The sequence below is a fragment of the Chelonia mydas genome, chromosome 7 (assembly GCF_015237465.2).
Source record: "Chelonia mydas isolate rCheMyd1 chromosome 7, rCheMyd1.pri.v2, whole genome shotgun sequence".
Lineage (NCBI taxonomy): Eukaryota > Metazoa > Chordata > Testudines > Cheloniidae > Chelonia > Chelonia mydas.
Genome location: NC_057853.1, coordinates 119681849 through 119704266, shown reverse-complemented (window position 1 = coordinate 119704266; position 22418 = coordinate 119681849). Strand labels below are relative to the sequence as shown.

The 22418-nt window shown below is 42.9% G+C and overlaps 1 protein-coding gene across 2 annotated transcripts in view; it reads left to right on the top strand.

The window, feature by feature from the left end:
* SUFU (SUFU negative regulator of hedgehog signaling) overlaps positions 1–22418 on the top strand; it is a 118882-nt gene that overhangs the window by 44560 nt on the left and 51904 nt on the right. For both annotated transcript variants that reach the window (XM_037903628.2, XM_037903629.2), the window contains exons 4-6: positions 11501–11643; positions 15767–15852; positions 18128–18200. In XM_037903628.2, the coding sequence (XP_037759556.1) occupies positions 11501–11643; positions 15767–15852; positions 18128–18200 (302 nt within the window). The remainder of the gene's footprint in view (positions 1–11500; positions 11644–15766; positions 15853–18127; positions 18201–22418) is intronic.

Genomic DNA, 22418 nt, shown 5'->3' with positions numbered 1-22418 from the left:
AAAAAAGTAAATTCAAACAGTCAGTCTTTTTTTTTTTTTTTTTTTTTTTAAAGGGGGATTCATGTGGGATTACCCATTTTTCTCCCACCCCAGCTGAGGCAGTTTAGTCATTGCGTCTTAATCAGTACATTTAAAATACTGTCCTTTTAGGGGTAACTCTCTAAAACATGTTCCATTCTTTCTCCAAATCGTGCAGTTGCAAAATACCTGCAGCTACACAGCTGATCAGTGGGCGCTAGGTCCAGTGTTCAGTAAAGTGGTGTATAAAAAGTGACAACATTGCCACAGTGTATTGCCTTGTTAAATGTACAGTGCACAGCTGTTTTCTGTAGGCTCACCTGTGGGAAATCCTATGGATCTGCTGTAGTGCTGGTGCACTGCAGGACACCTAGCCAAACAAGCGTGACTAGCACTGCCTGAGAGTGGGGAGCCACATGCAGTCTGATGAGACTTTATTAGGACTCCTATTAACTGCTGCCATGCCAGACTCCTCATTTTCTGTCCACAGAAAGGAGAGGGGATGGTGCTCCTGCCAACCCCTTCCAACTGATTATTTTTAGGGAGAGGTGTGTGATGAGAGAATATCCCCATGCCTAGATCATAGGAAGCAAAGGACACTCGAGCAGACCAACTCAGAGGCGCCTGTAGGAGTAAGGCTGAGTGGCTTTTGAGGCTGGGGGTAGAAGACTCCGAGCATGGAGAAAGGAGGTGGTGGTTGGGAACAGGGCAGGAGGTGAAGGAAGGTTAGTGGGGTGGTGCTGCTGAGTTCATATAAAGTGCTTTTGCAGTCGTATCAGCTGAGACTTGAGGGTTTCAGTGTTTCACTGGGTTTGCAGCACCAAGCTGTCACAATAATAGCCAACATGTACGTGAGTGAGTGAAGTCCACAGCTTCCACTGTGTCAATCCATCTTTGAAGGCACGCTAAATTCAGTGGCTCTAGTAGGGATGTTGCAGTGTTCCAGTCAGCAGACATTTGGTATTCCTGTATCAGTCTTTCAGTTTCTGGCTCTCACACTTGCTCTGAGACCTTAGGCAAGCCATTGCCCTTCTCAGTGCCTCAGTTTCCTCATCTGTAAAATGGGGTAATGCTTTCTTCCGTCACATGGGTGTTGTGAGGATAAATCGAGAAATGAGAGGTGCTCAGTTGCTACAGTGATGTAGGTTGTAGAGGCACCTAGATGGACCATGCATGGAGCGGAGGAGGAAAACACAAGCCAGGGAAAGACGAATAGAGTTGGAGGAAGAAGGAAAAATGAACAAACCTGCAGAGAGACCAAGATGCAAAACAAAGAAATAATTTATCTGACAGGCAGGAGAAGGGGTAAAGAAGGCACAGAGGCAAAGACAATTACTTTTGATTTAGAAAATGGTTAAAATTCTACAATAAAATAGATGTGAATGCTAGAATATATTAGCTGCACTCTTATCACTATTACTCCAGGTATGTGTAAGTTGTCATATTATCTAGGGCTTACTCTGCACTAGAAAAACTAGTATCTTTAATTGTCTACCAGTGGAAGCTATAATATAAATCAGACTCGGTCGCTTTCCCATGTTGCTTAACCGTACTCTGAGTAGGATTGAATGACAGTTTTTAATGCTGAGGGAAAGCCTGAATCCTCTTTCTGCTGGTAGAGCATTACAGGCCCCACCCCTTGCCCTCTGAGCCTGCTGTCAGGGCAAATTGGATGATCAGGGAGGTCTTTATAATCTTTAACTTGTATGAATTGGTTGGACTCTGTTGAAAGGCTCATTAAACATTAGTCTGTTTTTACATCCAAACTGGACTTTTGAAGTCCTTAAGCTTGAGCTGTGCAATAAAGAACATTTTTTTTTTTTTAAAGTTGACCATCAGGTTGAAAATACAAGATCAGTCACTGTTCTGTCCTTAGAAACTAAGTTTTCAAACCACAAAGGCCCAGCAGTACTTATGGTACTGCTGATCTGTTTTTTCACACATTTTTCTTAGAGAACCTTCTGTCTACGCTCCCTTGTTTCTAAGAGCCCAGTTTGAATCCCTGCAGCTTAGGCATTGTTTAATTGTGCTCGTGGGATTTAATTCTTCCTTAGGCATCTTGTCTATGGTGCATGTCTTTGGCATGCAGCACAATGTGACGTATTCTGCAGTTTTGCACCACTTTATATTCCCTAGGCTATGGCTGTTCCCTACTGTTTCCATTTTCCAGACAGAAGGTAAGTGAGTGCAAAACCAAACTGCAGAAGAGAAACACTGGAGAGAGAGCTCTAATTATTTTTTACGTAATGCATATACATCATGGTTTTTAAATTCTATTAATTCCTTGTGGGAGCTTTTCCCAAAATACATTCAACTCAAACTGAAAATGGAATTATAGACCAGTGCTGCCAACAAACCCTGCAGATTACATCATTGTTGCTTTCCCTCTTACCAGCCCATCTGTTAAATGCTATGTAGATTAGACAGCCTCGTATACATTGTACCATCATTAGGGTTAATTTAATTATCCCTAGGTTATTTTAATTTAGTGTGGCCATCAGATGGACTGGAAAGATATTTTCTTCTTTATACTACAGTTTTATTTACCTTTTCGAATAACAATTTGCTATGACTGTGTTTGCTGAAGTGTTTTAGACTTAATTTTAGGTGTCTAATTCATATATCAGGTGTGGTCATAAGATTATCTTTAATCTATTAGTGAGCATACTTGGAAATACAGTGAGGGTTTTTTTTAAATGATGGCTAATATGTTACAGAGTTGTGCCCTTCATCTGCACTTAATGCTTCCCAAATGGTGGTAGCTGTTCAAAATGGCAAATCGCTTCTGAAAATCTACAATAGATCTAATTTATAGATGAAGAACTGCCACCTTCAAAAAACCAAACCAAAACTGAATATTAAAACCATGCTGAAGAAAAGCAATTTATTTAGAGATAAATTATACATACTGGGTGGTGGTAGTGGTGAGATCAATGTAAAAAATTCCTTTATTTCTGCAGCTATATGATTAAATTAAATGCAGTTTAAGTTTTGGCTGCGTCACCTGCATTCTGCTCTCTAATGCATCAGGGATCCTTCTAACATTCCACAATGTCTTAGCCTCAGACTACTTAAAATCTTGCCACAATACTTCCTCCTCCACACTCCCTACAGATGGACTTTCTCCCAAAGTTACATTGGCCTGAGGTGCCTGACTAGTCCCAGTGAAATGTCCCACCTCAGAACTAGAAACATGGTTTTTTTGTTTTTGTTTTCACTTTGGAGAGATGAGATGAGATTCCAGACTTTCCTGTGATACAGACAGTGTTTATCTTGCCCCTGGGAGGAATGTGGTAATCTTGTAACCATCGCTACCACACTCCATCACATCTATTTATTATAAATATCTTATTACCCAGACTAAGACGACAAAGAAATGGAAGATGCTAAACTCTAACTAAGCAATATTAGATCTAGTGATCAAAATATAATAGCCAAATTTATCATTGGCCTGTGTTGCTGAAAATTCAAAGATTTTCAGGACCTGAAGAGAGAGCATGTTCTGTGCAACTCAGCAGCAGTCCCCATCAGACTCTAAGTGCGGTTTAATTATTTTCAAAAAATGCCATCCATCACAACTATGACCAGAATCCTAAACAGAGTTTGAAAATTGGAAGTAGAAGGAGACTAGATAATCCCTGACTCTGTTAAGTACATGGAGAAATGGCTCGCTGCTTGTAGAAAAGGGGTGGGAATGTTTTTGCCCTTCAACCAACTTCCATCAATTTTGAATAAAAGCAAAGAGTGATGAATTGAACAACACTTCAGCACCAAAACTGCACCGGACTTTCTAGACTAATGAAAGATACACTGTCCTGCAGAATTTAGTCTAAATTTAGAATAAGCATGATGAGATAGAACAGGGGAAAGGAGGCTAAAGGACAGTGTAAGATTGTGCAGTTGGGTGACTGGTTTGCTTCTTGATGGCTTTGGTGTTTATACATTTTGTTTGTGGCTTTAAAGTTAAATTTAGCATGAACTTTCTCTTTTCCTTTCACGTCTTTGTGACACTTGCCCATGGTGAATGAAGGATATGAGCACAGGAGATTAGAAGGGATTAGGCAGTGGTGATACTGAGGGGCATGCAGATGTGGGGGTGTGATGGGGTGCGTCAGCCCCACACTGGTGCAGCAGGGGTTAACCCTTCTCTCTTGGCCAAGAGGCCATGCCCCCTCGACTCTGCTGGGCATGCTCCAGATGGAGACAGGATATAAAAGGCAGCAGAGCAGCTCAGTCTGGGCTGACCACTGGCAAGGAAGGAGATTCGCTGCTGACTCCTGGGGGAGGAACATCTGCACTCCAGGATGTGGAGGCCAGCCAGCCAGAGACAGACCCCAACTACAGACTTGGGACACCACAGAGAGGGGAGAGACCGCAGAGATGGCAAATGACAGAGAATCGGTAGGAAGCGACCCAGGAAAACTTTGTGAGGAAGTGGTTGTAGAACCAGAGACAGGCTCGGCATGTTTCAGTAGGGTCCCCGCCGAGCTGGTGGTGGGCAACCCCGCCACCAACAGGGCCATGGGTTGGGACCTGGTGGAGAGGGCTGGCCCAGGTCCCCCTATCCTGGCCACCGCCCACCCCAGGGTGATGGCTCAGCTCCCCTACATTATTGACTCTGGCCGCTGGGCCGCACTGCCCTGAACGCAAGAGCCGTATTGCTGACTCTGGCCGCTATGCCGCACTGCCCTGAGTGCAAGGGCTGGGCTACGAGCTAAGGCCCCAGGGCCACGCAGCCAGAGACCGGGGGCAGCCCTACAGACTCAACCATGGGGCTGTAATGCACCTCTCCCCCGCCCCCAGAGAGCGATGGGGTGTATCAGCCCCACAACAGGGGGCTGTCATTGAGGAACAATAAAATGCAGAATGTGACATTTCTGTTTTGTATCTGATAAGCAGTAGCTTTGACCATAAAAGTTATTGATGTGAGTAATGTTCAGGTCGCGGACAAACATTTGACTTGCTTCGAAGCACCAGCTTCTTAAAAGAACTACATTATAAACTATCCCAGCAGCTTTCCCAAGATCTAGCTGCCAATTACACTTGTGTAAAGGGAACTTTTCAGTCTCCTTGCAATAGTATCACCTGATGACAAGCAGTACTACAAGGCTGGCATTATTAAATTGACTTGGCAGGAGGGAGTTACTGATTTGAATGCAATGGACAGCTCAACTATTTGCAATGAGAGATTTTGTGTATCTTTAGTGCCTAGCTGCTAATCATGTTGCAGCTCTCAATCTAAAACTCCTAAGAGAAGGTGGCTGAGAAGAGATTGTGGGGGAGGGAGGGCAGGGTAGAAATATATTTCCCTGGACTGAAACTTTCTCTGTGTAAAGCACCTGACCACACTTTTTAATTGTTCTAAAGCTTTTTGTTAGATTAGGCTGAAAAGTTTTCTATTCATTTGTTTTGCACCAGCTGAATTTGCTCTCCTTTTGTACTTTTATGTGAATATTCTAGTGAAAAAGGTTTACTAACCGGAAGGTTTGTGGAAATGGCAGACTTTTAAGCAGATCCTGAAGAATGGGTGTGGAAAAGCAAACTTGAAACGACCTGATCTGTTTCTTACTTAGAATTGGCACCTCTTAAATGTTGAATATGTTCAACAAACTGTTGGCAAAATATTGCCAGGCCACAGTTGTGACTTCGAATTGTTTCTATTGGCATTAAAATAACCTGTAAAATTGTGGCTAATTTCAAATAACATATATTGGAGAAAAATCACAATTTTCTTCAAGGACAGTTAATGAACAAGGGCAAAAAAACAAAGGTGTGGAATAGTTCCCTGTGAATTATGTTCCCAGCTCTAGTTGTGGAGCGGCTGGACGGTGTCTGTAGGACAGACCAAACCCCTGAATTATGACCACTGTTCCAAGAAGGGGGCTCAATTGCTTAATGTGGTCTGTAAAAGCCAGTTGGTACTGATCCTTCAAAGCCGCTGATTTAGGGAAAGGTGGGGTAGATCTGGCATTATTGTCTTAAAGACATTGCAAAACATCAACACTGAGCTGGTCAAAAAAGGTAATTCCCATCCCACAGGAAACAGATTTCAAAACTTTTGCTTTTATCACAATTGGGATGAAAAGTAGAACTCTCTGAATTTTTTGTGAAATATATTTTGTTTCTACCATATTGAAATGTATCAATATTGATGATACAAAAATTGAAACATTCAAACTATTATATAATCAAAACGTTTTGATTTTTATATTGTATTATAAAGTTGAAATGAGATGTTTTGACCTTACTGAAATAAAATATTTTGATAATTTCCCATCAAAAATTTTTAATTGATAGTGTTTTGATTTCATAGAATCGATGTTTTTTCTGACAGAATAAACATTGCATCGAACACTTTCAATCAGCTCTAGTCCATACAAATACCTAATAGAAACTGAGCACATTCCAGCCTGGTTTAAATTATTCTGTTAAATGCTTTCTCAGGAATTTCCGAGATCCGCAAAATACGAACATTAAATGTTGGTTTCCAATTTTAAATAAATGTTTTCTTTCCAGTCCCCATTCATTAGTCAAATCCACCTGCCAGTGCAAAGTATTTCGGGCCTTTGCCATAGCTTTCCATTTAGCTAACTCCCAGCACCCTTTCTGTGCTTTGTTCTAAGTGCCCAGATTTGATACATCCTTAAAGAGACTTTTTTCGAACTTTTTCTGGTTACTTAGTTTTGTTTTTTTTAAAAGTTAAATACATTTCTTTTGTAAATTAGCTGTTTTTGGTGTGTCAGTGGAGTTGAATAACATGCTTAAAACATATAGTGCTGGCAGAGAACAGAGCATTTGGAACACTCCTCCATCCCCATCCGTCTTTACTTGTACCTAAGGTAATCTCCAGTATGTTGCATGTACAATTGGAATTACTGAGGGAAAAAGCAGTCTTGCTTTAAAGCTTGGTCTTATGAGTCCTATCCCCCTGCCCTCCTTCCCATCTGTGTCTTATGGTTTCATAGCTCACTGAACCCCTGCCCTACACAATTGGCATACCTTACACTGTTGCACCAACCAATGATGCTTTCCTCTATTTAAACCCCTCCCCCCCCCCAAAAAAAAAAAAAAAAAAAGAAAAAGAAAAACACGCCCCAGGAGATTTTCTGGAGGCATTAACACTCCAACTGGCTTCTTCCCAAATGACAGGACAATCTGTTAAGTAAAATATTCTTACTGCAAGTGCAGATCAAATTCCTCACCTGTTATATAAAATTATTTCCTCTGGGCACAACAGGGCTCTTGCTAGCTTCCTGTAGGGGCAGAGTTAAAATGGAAGGTCAAAGAAGAAACTACAATCCCACCATGATCCTAGCTTTCGGTGCTAGTGCTACTGTCCTATGATTGATGGTTTTCTCGCTTGTGGTGGTAGTTAAGGAGATGTTTGCTTTGTGGTAACTAATGGCTTCTCCCCACTTTTATTATAAACCCCTCCATCTATCATTCAGGTTTAGGTTCCAGCGCCAAATAAATATTTCTTACATTTTGCATTGTTAGGAAGTGTTTGTAAACAAAACTGATTCAAGAAAGAACCCCCTTAGGGTGATCTCAAATGTTTTTTTTGCAACTGCTGACTACAACAAATCCTAACAGGAAGAAGTATATCTAAATAATGCTAATCTGCATAGCCTGTCAATGGTTAAGAGGGAACCATGACAGAGCACATCAGAGGGGCTAGATGATATGCCAGTGGGTGCAGTATAATGACTGTTATGACCATATGGAAGCTTCCAGAAAAGCTACAAGGACATGACAACCCCTGCCTAAGAGGTATCAATGATTTACCAAACAACTCACTTATTTCTGAAAATTTGCCTACTGTAGCTTATAACGCCTATGAAAGTCTTTCTTTTGCAGTATTCTATGCATTTGCCAGCACTTCCTATATAGCTGGTGTCCTGCTGTGTAAGTCTGTCACGCACTAGTATGGAGGGAAATGTGTAAAGAATAGGAAGTGGTGGCTGCAAAATCACAAAAATTGGCAGAGGGAGGGAGTCTAGTGAGAGCCAGCTTGAGGAAACATTCTTAGAGATGTAGTTGAGTACAAACTAAAGATCCTAAAAATGAGTTTGGAGATGATAAATTCCTGCGTCTGTACACTGATTCCCATAGTATGGGAACAATGGACATGCACTGTAGCCGGAAGATGCTGTTCACTCCAAAGGAGCAGATATACGGTCAGCTCCCTTACTCTTCTACTTGGTCCTCCCTCAGGGTGGAAGGCTGGAGTAGATGACCTTTCCAAGGTCCTTTCCCAAAGGTTTCTGATTCTGTGAGGCAGCCCCCCTCGAGCATGCCACAATTCACACAACACTTCACATTTGGGCAGGAAAGGTATTTCTCCCATGGCACCAGGTGTGCTTCCCATTTACCTGGGCTAGTGCCCGTGGCCTGTTCCCGCTTGGTTTTGCATGAGTATGCGCACTTCATGAAGCTGGCGTACACATCACATTTTTGGCATGCCTTGGGAGAGGGGAGAGAAGCCTTATGAAGTATTGGAGTGTCTCATCAATGGGATTATAGGCCATTTGAAGGGGGGCAAACGATGCAGGGGACTTTTCCTTTAATGTCTTATTTCTATGCTTTTAAGGTTTTGGGTGGTAGGGAGTGCTCTGATGCAACCGTGACTGTGCCAAAACTTAGTTTGTTTAATCTAATTTAACTTTTAATTGGAGAATCTTTTATAAACAAGCTTTGGGGTTCCTAGGGTTTTTTGTCCATCTTAAACTCGCACAAATAAAGACTTTCATTGTTCTTGCACTTTTTCAGAAGTGTGGTAAATTTGAAAGGGGCCCGGGGAGAAGGTCAGTCGTGTCAGCTGTTACCTCTACACGAGGAAGTGGACCTAGATAGTGTAACTGGCCCTCTTTTGTTCCTATAATTTCTTGGCTCAAGCTGTTGAAACTTCTCTAATTCAAACTTGCCTAGAAATAGCAGTGGTTTCTGTACAAGAGCTCATCTCTCATGGGCTACATTTACAGTGCAGTGAATTAAAAGCAGAGTCTCAAGGCTAAACTCTGAATTTCCTGGCTCTTGTGGGTTTAAATTGGGGATCATATTATTTGCACATTAGGTTTTTTGTGGTTTAATTGAGCAGTCAACATGAATTTTGTGGTGTGTGAGTGTGTGTGTTAGAGAGAGAGAGAGTGAAACATTTTCTAAGTGTTCAGAGTTCGAATAGACATAAACAGGTGGGTTTCCAGCAGAGACATTTGCATTTGAAAACCTGCTCTAAATGGACTGGGATTTCCCAGGAGAAGCAACACCAGCAGTGAAACTTAGCGATCGATCAGCATAGAATTGAGTGAGCATTTGATGTGCAAAATCTTGTGGCATAAAGACAGGGCCCAAGAATGAGCTCTTTTGTGGCTTTGTTTAATGCCTGAAAACTGTGACCAAAAGGCTTTTATCATTAAAAAATTTGTTAATCGGCCAGATCTCAGTTAATAGGCTGGCTCACTGGAAAATATTGGAAGGATCTTTCATGAAATTGTAAACACTGTTTATTTCAAGTTTTATAGTTAAAAATAAACATACTGAATTTTGATACTTGGAAATCTTTCTTGCTTTTTATTTTGCAATCTTCTTGTTGTCTCAGTAACCCTAAAAGAAAGGGGTATGAGAGCCATGCACTAAAATGTGTGTCCCTCATTCCCGTCAGTTGAAGAGCTCAAGGCGTTTAATTTATCGTGTGCAGTGTTCAACGGTTTTTAAGCAGCTCTTATCTGATGCATTTTTTCTTCTCTAGTTTTAATGTATGAAATCTTTTCCCTTGCTTATTACAGCACATTTGTTCCACACCCAACCTCTCTGGCCAAGTTGCCCTTGGCACTTGGAGTTTATTTTGATTTTTTTTAATCAAATCAGCGCTCTCCAAGAAATGCAGCTGTAAAAGATGACTTCTAACTTTCGAATAAACAGTGGGGACATCTGGTGGAGAAACTAAGCATTGCTACAGTAAATTAGTCCAGAGCTCTTCAATCTCTCATTGTCTAATGGTAGTTGATGACACAATTACAGGCAAACATCCTTTACTCAACAGGATTAATTCATACCCACCCAAAGAGTGCCATAGAAGTCAGCAGGACTGCTTAGTGAATAAGAATTGAGAGGTCAGCCACATAGATATTTATTTAAAAGGAAATGTTCCAGACTGGTGGTCATGCAGCTGGAGGGTGCAATATGGAGGGGATACCACGAATACTTTACACAACTCATTCTCATTTTCCTTTCTGCCGGATTAGTGTTCTGTGTGAATTTTTTAAAGGAAAATGCTTCCTCTCACCTCTGGTACAACTGTGACATTTCCTTGTGAGGACAACAGACTCCCCACCTTTTGAGACAGCTGGCTTCATAAAACGTTCCTACAGAAAGGGAAGGCAGTGTGATAGACTGTGATTTCAGAGGCATGCACACAGTGCTCATATCCACTGACTAGATTGGAAACCCCATATTTGCGTTAGAGGACAGAATTTGGTCTCTGGAATGTTAATTGGTACCTACTGTCAAAGTACCAAGAACAACAAGCATGGGATGAAGAGAACCAAACACAGGGTTCTCAGTTTATAAAATGTACAGAATTATCTCTGGTGGCATTCACAGGGGAACCTGCTTATATTGAAGTGAAAATGTCTGAGTTGTGTCATTGCATTTCAGGGTACTTCACTCTGGTTGTCGCAAGCATCACACCTTTACAGTGAAGTTTCTCTCCAATATAAACAGGTTCCATTGTGCCACTCCCCTGGAATACCTTGCCTAACAGGCACCAGATACAGTGCATGGAGCTAATCTTCTCTCTTTCTCCTCTTCTGTTTGAGCAGGAGAGGAGAGAAATTGTCACACACTCATAGCAGGGAAGGGTAAGGTGGAATTTCTGGGTCCTAATCTGTTGCAGTTATCCCAGCATAGAGTGATGTTTATAGCCATCTAGAGACTTTTCCACCATTGTGGAGTGAGGTCAGAGGGCACTCTGCTCTTCAAATTGCAGCACCAGGGTAGTTAAAACGTAGTTGCGGGAGAAAATAATTTTAGCTTTCCTGCCAGACTTGTAACAGCCTAGTCATGAACTTCTGCAGATGATAAACTTCATCTGCCATTTAGCATCTTTTCTTCATTATGGCCATGATTTGCCATTCAGTAATCATACAATATAGCTAGATGCCTTTATGTATTATATTCTCATTATTATGTCCTTCCAAGAGAAATTAAATGGGTTATAATAATAGGTGGAAGCCAGAGAAATGCTCTTAGCCTGTCTTCCTGTGGTGGTGGTGGTGGTCAGTCAGGAGCACTGTGCTTGCAGCAGGTCTGTGATCAAAAACAGATCAATTTTAAGTGTAAATTCAAATGTCTTAATGTTAGCTAGATAACCTTCCTTCTCTAAGGATGATGCCTGCAGACAACTCAAAGACCCAGCATGGGTGGATACTGGCAGCTGTTTTATTACTAAATATCTTGTTTGTTTTTTTTTCCCCCTCCACAGAAAATACCTTCTGTAGTGGCGACCATGTGTCATGGCACAGTCCTTTGGACAACAGTGAATCCAGAATCCAGCATATGTTGCTGACTGAAGATCCTCAAATGCAACCAGTACAGACCCCTTTTGGGCTTGTTAATTTCCTACAGGTATAGAAAAGTAATGGCTGTTCCGGTCATCATTTTCTGGGAACTAATACTTACCGTACAGAGCTGACCTCACGTTCGTCCCTGATGATAAATATCACTATTCTGCAGCATTTTCTGCTTAATGATTATTTGTCTGATTTCCACCTTTCTTCCTGCAGCTTTAATGATCAAGAGGTTTTGTCACTGAGGAGTCACAGCAGGCTTTTAGATAGGGATTTACTTGGGTTTTCACTCTTCTTTTGCTTATAACCCAGGAGGTATCATCCCCTGCACTCTAGTTCTCAGATCAGGAGTGGAGCTGTGTCCTTTCTGTGGCTGATAAAAAAGTAGTTTGACCCACTGAAATGCAGCCAGGTGTTGAATGAACTATAATATGTATTTGGTCCAATAAAACTTGGAAACTTGGAAACTTGGAAACTCAATGGGAAAATAAAACCTAGTGAGCAAAAATACTTCCACAAAATATGCTTTGCTTATGCTGGTGACCTAAATTTATATCTTAAAATATTATGGGAGTGTTGGTAGGTGGCACCGTAGTTAAGGTTGCATTGAGATTTGCACTTAGAGCAGGAGACGCATATTGGTTGAATTTTAATTGCATTCTTAATGGTTGAATTCTAGTCTGCAAATCTGATACAAAACACTCTTCGGAGGCCAGTGAAATTTTACATCTAACAAACTAATGTTTAAGAAAAGTATTGATGTGCAGAAGAAACTTTTTTTTTAAAAGACTCCTTGAAACATAGCCCTGAATCTCATTTCTGTGGGGTCTAGCTAATGACAATCTTCCCCTTCCCCAAACGTCTCTCTCGCTCACCTCTTAGATCACTTATGAATTTTTTATAACTGAAAGGGTTATTCCCCTTATTCAGGAGATCCTAACTGAGCTATGCCAATAAAACTAGCTGCTGCTCAGATCCACCAGCTGCTTTAATTGTTCCCATGCTACAGGGAGCAGCTTCTCCTGTAGGAAGAGCTCTCTTCCTTCCTGTCGTATCCCCTACTAGTAACAGGGGGACGGGGTCACAGATGAGACCAAGAGTTGAAGCCCATGTAATCAGAGACCCACACCTTGCAACTCTGCTGCAAAGGCACTGGCTCTCTCTTAAGTTCATCAGCAGGGAGTCCCCCTGTGATGGGCCTGAGGAAGTCTGTCAGATTAAGACTTGACTTTGGGGCTCTACTGTATAAGAGGAAGACTGGCTGGGGAAGGGATAGATAATGGGGGTATCAATAAGAAGATCATGGGTGAGATGGGGGCAGGGGAGCAAGACTAAGCAATGGAGCTCCTAGCTGACTCCTTGCTCTTCACTGATCTGCAGTCCCTATCCCTTCTGTAGTGCACAGCCCGGTTCCCTACATTCATGGATCCTAGCCCTCCAATCCTATTCCCAATTAAAACATTTATTTCCCCCCCTTCATTTGTATGATGGTTTATTGTGATGGTTTTATTTTGATCCATGAGAAAAAATGATCATGAAAATGAAGAAATTAATCAGATACTTTTCTGTTTTAAAGCTTGATTGTCGTAGGGCATGTAGGAGGGGCATGTTGAAACAGAGGGGCGGGGGCCATTGGGGTAATTCAGGTTGCTCGTGGAAAGGGGAAATGGGGCTCCAGGGGGACACGGATGGAGTGCAGCTCTGTATGGGCCAATCACAGAAGACTGAGCTCTACGATAATACATACAAGCATGGTAGTTGTTCATATGGATCTCTATCGGTATTGATATTTACTTATACAGAAAGCAAATTAGGCACCCCATTTGTCTATTTTCATTATACAAGAGCAAGGAGTAGTTTGAAAGGCACCAAATTTAAAATTGTGCCCCATGTTTCCTTTTATCAATTAGCCCATGGAACCCCACACCACAAGATATTTTAGCAAAGAGCTTAATAGCATAAACATAAATTGTATGCTTGCAGAGAAGGTGAATGTCCAACCTTAAATAATTTTAACTGATGGGATATAAACCTTTCTTTTTGAAGGCATAAGCCAACCACTACATGACAGGGGTCAGGAGGAAACTGCTCCTATGGGGTGGTGTAGCAGCCTCAGTTGGGGGCCAGCAGGCTGTGGCTCAGCTGTCCCGAAAGTCCTTGGATGGCTTTGCCGGGCAGACTGCAGGCTTGGCAGTCGAGTTCGTCTGTAATTCCCTGGTTTCTCCCAGCCAGACTCGGGGAGGGGAAAGATAGAAGGACCCAAGCCTCCCTCACCCCACTCCACCAGGTCCCACCCCAGGGCCCGGGGCGGGGAGGTGTGGATTGTCCATCACCCCCTTCCTGGTGCACCTGACTAGCCTCCCTGAGCTGTTTCTACTTTCCTGCTCTCTCTTTGGTTCGGGGTGTGGTCACAGCCCTCTTCCCTCCTTCCTCCCCACCCCCCTGCGAGAGTTCCCAGCAGCTCAGCCAGTCAACTGAGCATTCCCCAGCTCTCTTGTTAGTGTCCAGTTATTCTCCCTCAGAAGGGAGCAGGGTGGGAGGGGAGAAGTTGTTGGATATGAGTCAAGAGTGTGCCCTTGTTGCCAAGAAGGCCAATGGCATTTTGGGATGTATAAGTAGGGGCATTGCCAGCAGATCAAGGGACGTGATCGTTCCCCTCTATTTGACACTGGTGAGGCCTCATCTGGAGTACTGCGTCCAGTTTTGGGCCCCACACTACAAGAAGGATGTGGAAAAATTGGAAAGAGTCCAGCAGAGGGCAACAAAAATGATTAGGGGATTGGAACACATGACTTATGAGGAGAGGCTGAGGGAACTGGGGATGTTTAGTCTTCAGAAGAGAAGAATGAGGGGGGATTTGATAGCTGCTTTCAACTACCTGAAAGGGGGTTCCAAAGAGGATGGGTCTAGACTGTTCTCCGTGGTAGCAGATGACAGAACGAGGAGTAATGGTCTCAAGTTGCAGTGGGGGAGATGTAGGTTGGATATTAGGAAAAAGTTTTTCACTATGAGGGTGGTGAAACACTGGAATGCGTTACCTAGGGAGGTGGTGGAATCTCCTTCCCTAGAAGTTTTTAAGGTCAGGCTTGACAAAGCCCTGGCTGGGATGATTTAGTCGGGGATCAGTCCTGCTTTGAGCAGGGGGTTGGACTAGATGACCTCCTGAGGTCCCTTCCAACCCTGATATTCTATGAAGAGGGGCAGGCCTGTATCTTCCTGGTTGGGCCTTACCCATAGTCCAGACCCTTTCCTGTGCATTGCTTTGTCCCAGAAGCTGTGAACTTGCTTCCTCCCTGCAGACAGTGTCCCCTTCACTCACCCCCTGCTTGACTGTCAGCGTCCCCTTTTAAGCAGGCCCTCCATTTGGACGGGGCCATCTTGGCCCAGTACTGCTCCATCACTCCCTTAGTCTTTGTGTGGGGTCTGTAAACCCCATCACAGATGGCTGTTCCATAACTCTCCACTAAAAGGTTTCCCGCTTTTTCGTCTGAGGCGACGGATACAGCCACTGTGAGATGGACCTATGGTCTGATCCAGTGTGGCAATTCCTGTGCTGGAAGGCAAACACTTTAATTGGGGGGCGGGGAGAGTTTTCCACTTCTCCTCACTGCAGGGGTACATCATGTAGTGGATAACTAGCTATATTTTATGATGCCAATTGAGATTTAGCCAGTCAGCAAACTGAATCTGTCTTGAGTCTGCAAGTGCCCGAACTTTCCTTCATGGCAGTTGTTCCTTGAATCTAGTTGAAGCTGCTAAAGCAAATGAGGGAGGAGGGTGTCTTGTGCACCTGAACTGTTCTCCTGTCCATCCGCTTACTGTGTTGGGGCCGTAGTGCATAGACCAAATTGTTACAACCATATTGTGGAACCTTACTAAACTTTGGTCTTCGCTGGGCTCGTGCACAATTTGGTCCCCTCTACACTGGCAAGATCCAAGTATGGAGTAATGTTCTCAGTGCACAGCACAGAGAAATGTATAGATAGATGGGACCAGCAGGGCTCATGTAGACGACAGCTTAAAGGGCTGCATGGTAGTTCTTCTGCACAAGCCCAGGCTTGTTTTATAGCTCCAGCTAGCTTAAAGGAACAGCCTCGTGGCCCCATATCTTACCCAGCCAATTGGCACTTGGTACGTTTGCACCTGTTGCATTGTGTTTAGTCCATTTGTTCTTGCTCTAGATCGTTGGGGTTTGCACTGAGGAGCTGCATGCAGCACAGCAGTGGAACGGACAGGGGATCTTGGAGCTGCTGCGGACTGTGCCTGTGTAAGTACAGCACCCCCACCTGACTTCTGAAGCAAGTGCTCATAAATGCTTATCACCCCAAGCAGCTTGGCAGAAGTGGTGCCTAACAGGAGGCAGTGCTGTCCCTTGTTTTTTATTTGTAACTTGCAGATCGTTTGTTTAAACGTGCTTTGTGGGAGGTGGGAGCTCAGTGCAACTCTTTTCTTATGTGCAGAGACTGAGGTGGCTATTAATGCGTGTGAGAATCCACTTGTTCAGAATAGAGTAGAATGAGATATTCAACTTTTAATTTCCTTCCTCTTACGCCTGTGGCATTTTCTCATTAGCTCTTCCTAAAAGAACCAGGTGCTAAGCCAGAATAATTTACTGAGGTGACCTTTTAAGACAGCTCAAAATAAACGAGGGAAGGAGCCTAGTTTGCTAGAGTACTGGGAAAGTTTGGACAGCATCTCTAGAATTGACCTATTGAGTCCGATCAGCTGGGCTAATTCACACGAGGAATGGTACTTATTTTCCTAGTAAGACTGGTTTTGTGTAATTTCCCTCTTGCAAAAAACAAAATCAGTGTTGGGCAAAGAAAGATGTGGTTTTAAAAGTTGTCTGATATAAGAATTAGCAGCAGATCACTGTTAAACTATTTGCTTGCTGGTATACACATCACCAGACATTTTATTCAAATTTTTTTCTTGTATCTTTAAAGGTGAGGAGGGTGTTGCGGTGCAGTAATAGATCAAAAGGTTTTATATTAAATGTTTTTGCATGCACGCACCAGGGCTCCATTAAACTCCTCGACAAAGCCCCAGCAACGTACTTTATTTTCTGAAGTCCAGCCTAGATTTGTGGGACAGTCCAGAATTAGGCGGATATTTGTTTATTTCATTCTGAACCCTTCCTCTCAGCACAGGTGCAGACAGTCCTTGAGGATGCCCCAGGGAGGAAAACTTTAGCATGGATGCAAGCCTTTTTCCTATGGCCCCAAGACACTGAAACAGTGTCTGACCCTCACTGCTCAAAGTCTGTGGGGAGCTGTTTCATTCTCCTTGTTAAATACTCAAAAAGACAAAACAAAGAGTTTCTGAGTAGAAGCCGTGTTAGAAAAGAGTGCAATTCTTTGACCAGCTCTACTAGAATGGGCATTTCTTTCAAATATATCTCCAAGGGTAGGGCAAAAACCAAGAAATACACATGTTTTGAAGCCAAAAGCTGCCTTGATTTTAGTTACTGCAGATGCAATTCCTGATTATCCCAATTTTCAGGGATTGCAGTGAATGGCATCTTTGCAGTTAACAACTGTCCATCCCAAAGTGATAAGATAAACCAGTGATCACCAATACATATCAGAAAATATGAAATACTAATTGTTGCTATTTTAACATCTAGTGTATAAGGAAAGTGTAGGGTGAACATCTAAGGCAAGAAGAAATGTTTGTTTGCCATAACTTATTCAATGAGCAAATGAGCTTTTGCATCAATTTGAGTAAATCAGTTCAAAAATACAGCTCTAAACTGATGTAGACCATCTATGCTGCTTGTGACCCAATGTGAAAATTCAGGATGCCTCTTTTTGCAATAAACTGTCTCCCATCACCTCTGCTAAGAGAGGTGTTGAGCCTTTCGATCCTCATTGCTAACAAATGCTAAGGCTGCTCTGAATCATTTATGTGCACCGTGGATACTAACCAGGCAAAATGTAGGAACATTGGCCATGGTAGAAAGCTAGTTTTGATACTGAATGTGACTCTGCTGATCTAGAACTGGATTGACAAAGGTATTTAGTCACCTAAGGATTCAAATAGGCACCTAAATATTTTTGTCAGTCTGGGCACTGATCTTGTTAAATTTAGCCTCTGTGTAAACACTGAAATTTTACTTGGTTACAGTGCCTAGCAAGGCTAAAACTTAATTCAGTCTTGCAATGTAAATGGGCTCAAACCATATTAACTGTCTTCCTGAGCTGTGCAGCAGCTGTGAACTTTGGAAAACTTCAGCAGGATTCAGGAATAGGAGAGAGTCTCCAATTCAAGGCTGAGCCGTGTTGAGCACAACCATGCAGTAACCAGGTCATGCAGTGTAATGAACTTTCATTATGTAATTGTGGATTTAAAGGATCACTGGGCACTCTGGGTCTTACAAGCAGCCCGTATGGAGGTGGGGCTTCTAGCTGGTTTTTAAAAGACAAACCCTCCATTACCTGTTTGGTCCAGGCACCTGTCCTGATTTAGCACCATAACGGGGGTGGGGGGGAGCTCCTGGTGAGGGTGAGTAACTTTGGTTCACTGCCTTTCTTTCTTTGTAGAGCTGGAGGCCCATGGCTGATAACAGATATGCGAAGAGGAGAGACCATATTTGAGATTGATCCGCATCTGCAAGTATGTCTTTAGTTAGTAAATGTGTCCGCCCTTTTGTTGGAAGTCCCTCCGATTTTCTGTGAAGTTGAACTACTCGTTCAAGTGGATCTTCCCACAGCACTTCTTAGTTAAGGATAATTCCTGTGTCCTCATTAACGTTCCCTCTCAGGAAAAGTAGTTCTTATGATCAATTGTTGCCAGGCACAGAATTGAATATATCTGTGTAGTGTTGAACTGCTGCATTCCACCCGAGAGATGGCTGCATTTCAGCCATGAATGAATTGATTCCTTTAAGTGTTGCTGTAAAATGCTCTAGGACAGTGTTTCTCAACCTTTTTGATACCAGGGACCGGCTTGCTACCTTCCTAAAGTGTATCAGGGAGATCTCAGGGACCAGTGCTGCTCCACAGGCCGGTTGTTGAGGAACACTGCTTTAGGATCCTTCAAGATAAAAGGTGCTACAGTTGTTGATGGAGGGTCAAATCCTGAAGTCCTTACTCAGTTTGTCCAAGTACTGTCTTGGTAAAAAATTCTCCCACCTTACAGGATTCTGATTAAGTTGTCAGCTCAGGAAAGAGAGAGGGTGTTATTGTAGACAGCTCCTCTATTCAATGTGCAGCTTTTTTGGGAGGGGGGAGCAAACAAGATGTTAGGATACCTAAGGAAAAGCGTGGAAAATATTACAATGCCTTGATGTGAATCAATGGTGTGGACTTGTCTGGTATAGTGTAGACAGTACTGTCATCCCATCTCAGAAAGGGTATTGCAGAACTAGAAAGATTCAAAGAAAGGTAATCATAGAATATCAGGTTGAAAGGGACCTCAGGAGGTCATCTAGTCCAACCCCCTTCTCAAAGCAGGACCCCCAATTTTTGCCCCAGATCCCTAAATGGCCCCCTCAAGGATTGAACTCACAACGCTGGGTTTAGCAGGCCAATGCTCAACCTACTGAGCTATCCCTCCTACCCCCCAAGTGAAATAAGTCTGATCAAGGGCGTGGAGGAACTCTTATGTGAAGAAATTGAAAAATTGGGGATTTTTATCTTAGTAAGGGGATGAATAAGAGGGGATAGAAGTATATAATCCACACAGTATAGAGAACATGGATCAGGAACTTCTTATCTCTCAGTTTTGTAACACAAGAACAAGGGGACATTCCATTAAATTTCAGTGTAAGAAATTCAAAACCAATAAAAGAAACTCTTGCACATATGATTGGCTGTGGAACTCATTGCTGCAGGAAGTCATTGAGGTGCATTGAGGAATTTAGTAAGATTCAAAACAAAATTGGACATGGATTTCATGCATTCTTAAAACTACAATACCCACCTGGGGAAGTGAAGAAACAGATTGACAGAGCAAGAGAGGTACCCAGAAAGTCACCTACTACAGGACAGGCCCAACAAGGAAAATAACAGAACACCACTGGCCATCACGTACAGCCCCCAGCTAAAACCTCTCCAGCGCATCATCAACAATCTATAACCTATCCTGGAAAACGATACCCCACTCTCACAGGCCTTGGGAGGCAGGCCAGTCCTCACTTAGACAGCCCCCCAACCTGAAGCAAACACTCACCAGCAACTACATACCACACCACAAAAACACTAACCCAGGAACCAATCCCTGTAACAAACCCCGTTGCCTTCTCGATCCCCATGTCTACTCTAGCGACACCATCATAGGAATCAGCCACACCATCATTGGCTCATTCACCTTTACATCTACTAATGATATATGCCATCATGTGCCAGCAATGCCCCTCTGCCATGTACATTGGCCAAACTGGACAGTCTCCACGTAAAAGGATAAATGGACACAAATCAAACATCAGGAATGGTAACATACAAAAGCTAGTAGGAGAACACTTCAATCGCCCTGGATATTAAATAACAGATTTAAAAGTAGCCATTCTTCAACAAAAAAACCTTCAAAAACAGACTTCAAAGAGAAACTGTGGAGTTACAATTCATTTGCAAATTTAACACCATTAATTTGGGCTTGAATAGGGACTAGGAGTGGCTGGCTCACTACAAAAGCAATTTTCCCTCTCTTGGTATTGACACTTCCTCATCAATTATTGGGAGTGGACCACATCCGCCACTTTTAAGATAACTCCCTTCTCTGCATATGCCTATATATATATATATATGCCTGAATCTGCAATTTTCACTCCATGCATCTGAAAAAGTGGGTGTTTTACCCACAAAAGCTTATGCCCAAATAAATCTGTTAGTCTTTAAGGTGCCAACAGACTTCTCATTGTTTTTGTGGATACAGACTAACTCAGCTACCCCTCTGATACATGGATTTCAAGGAAGTTGTTATAAAACAAAATTTGGAAGGGTTAAACCTCAGGCTTCAGGGTTTAAGTCAATCTAACTACTAGAGATCAGGAAGAGACCCTGATGCACCTTCGTCTGAAGCATCTAGTACTGGCCACTGTCAGAGACATGATACTGGACTAGCTGGGCCATAGATCTGATTCAAATGAGCAGTTCTGTGTTTCTCTGACATCAGTAAGAATTTTGCCTTCAAAAAGAATTCAAGATTTGGCCCAATACAACAGGTTTTACGCTGGCTATTCCATTTGTCTTATGGTCCATACATCTGTGTCTAATTGTCCTACTTAACTATTCAATATCTTTAATGTGAAAGCTTGTATATTAAAGCCAAATTCTATTCATTTTCTCCCCATGGGCACATACATTTAAAATCCTAATCAAAATCGGACATAAACGTAGTTCCATAAATCCAACAAACTTGTGGTTTTTGGTGCTCAGATTCGACAGTGGTGGGCACTAATACAAAACCTTGAAAGATACATAGTCTCCTACCGTGGAAATGCAAGGCTGAAACATAGATGTTTAACAGTGAAAGCAACACTACACAGAAGCTTATGGCAGATTATAAAGCATCCTTTTTCATTCGAATCTATAGAAAATAAAGGCAGGATGAAATGAACCAAACAGGAATCGGGCCAAGGCATAAATTAACACCCCTACTCTTACGGGAAATGTAGTGGGATGTTGAATGAGCCCAAGTGGACTTCAGTTTTACATTTTATATAGTCCACAGCACTCATCACGGTTAACCCCAAACTGGAGTGTTGGTTCAGTATTAACTGGATAGGGTGAGGGGTAGAATGCCACTTTACTAAGTCACTAACTCCCCTTCTTCCAGCACCCTTTTATCCTGGCCTCCCATGAAGTGCTGATCAGGGCTGACAAGATCTGAAAAGGTCACAGCCTGAGGTATGGGCGTATGGTTCTACCTCAGTATTGTTTTTGTTCTTCCACTCCAGCTAGCAAGATTTGATTACTACTTTTAAAAGTTTGTCTGCCATATTTTGTTTCTACCTCTCTGTGCATTCCACAGGGTTCCCTCCCCACTCTGAACTCTGGGGTACAGATATGGGGACCCACATGAAAGACCCCCTAAGCTTATTTCTACCAGCTTAGGTTAAAACTTCCCCAAGGCACAAATCCTTTCCTTTCCTTTCCTTGTCCTTGTCCTTGGACTATATTGCTGGCACCACCAAGTGATTTCGACAAAAATCCAGGAGAAAGGGCCACTTGGAGTCCCTGTTTCCCCAAAATATTCCCCCAAGCTCCTTCACCCCCTTTTCTGGGGAGGCTTGAGAATAATATACTAACCAACTGATTACAGAGTGAGCACAGACCAAACCACTGGGTTTTTAGGGCACTGAAAATCAATTAGGTTCTTAAAAGAAGAATTTTATTTGTGCTAGACTATTCTTTGCACAATGGTGCCCCCTAGTGCCCACGAGTTTGTTCATAGAGGTTCTAAGTAAAAGTGTGTGTTTGGGGTTGGGAACCAAACTCCCCGACATGCAAGTCAGCCATGACAAATTGAGGCTCTGACTGTGCTTTCCCTGATCTGTTTACGTCCTTGATCTATTTGGGTATAAACAGTCCACGTCCTCTGCTTCTCCTGCCCCTGTCCCATCCAGGTGCATACAGAAGCTCATGAATGTATGTTTCCTACTGTGCGTCAGACCAGAGGTTCTGCAGACGGCTGCACAGGGATAAGCAGCTGCTGCTGTGTTGTGTACCACGTCAGGCCAGTGCTTAATGTGTGGCACGAGGACACATACAGAGAGTGGTGGGCCTCGGAGAGCTGCATGTCAGAATGGGGGTGTGGAGGCTGAAGTTGTACTGTGTGGTGACAGTGATTGGAAATGTTTCTCAGGAAAAAACCTTCCCACTTCCCTGAGAG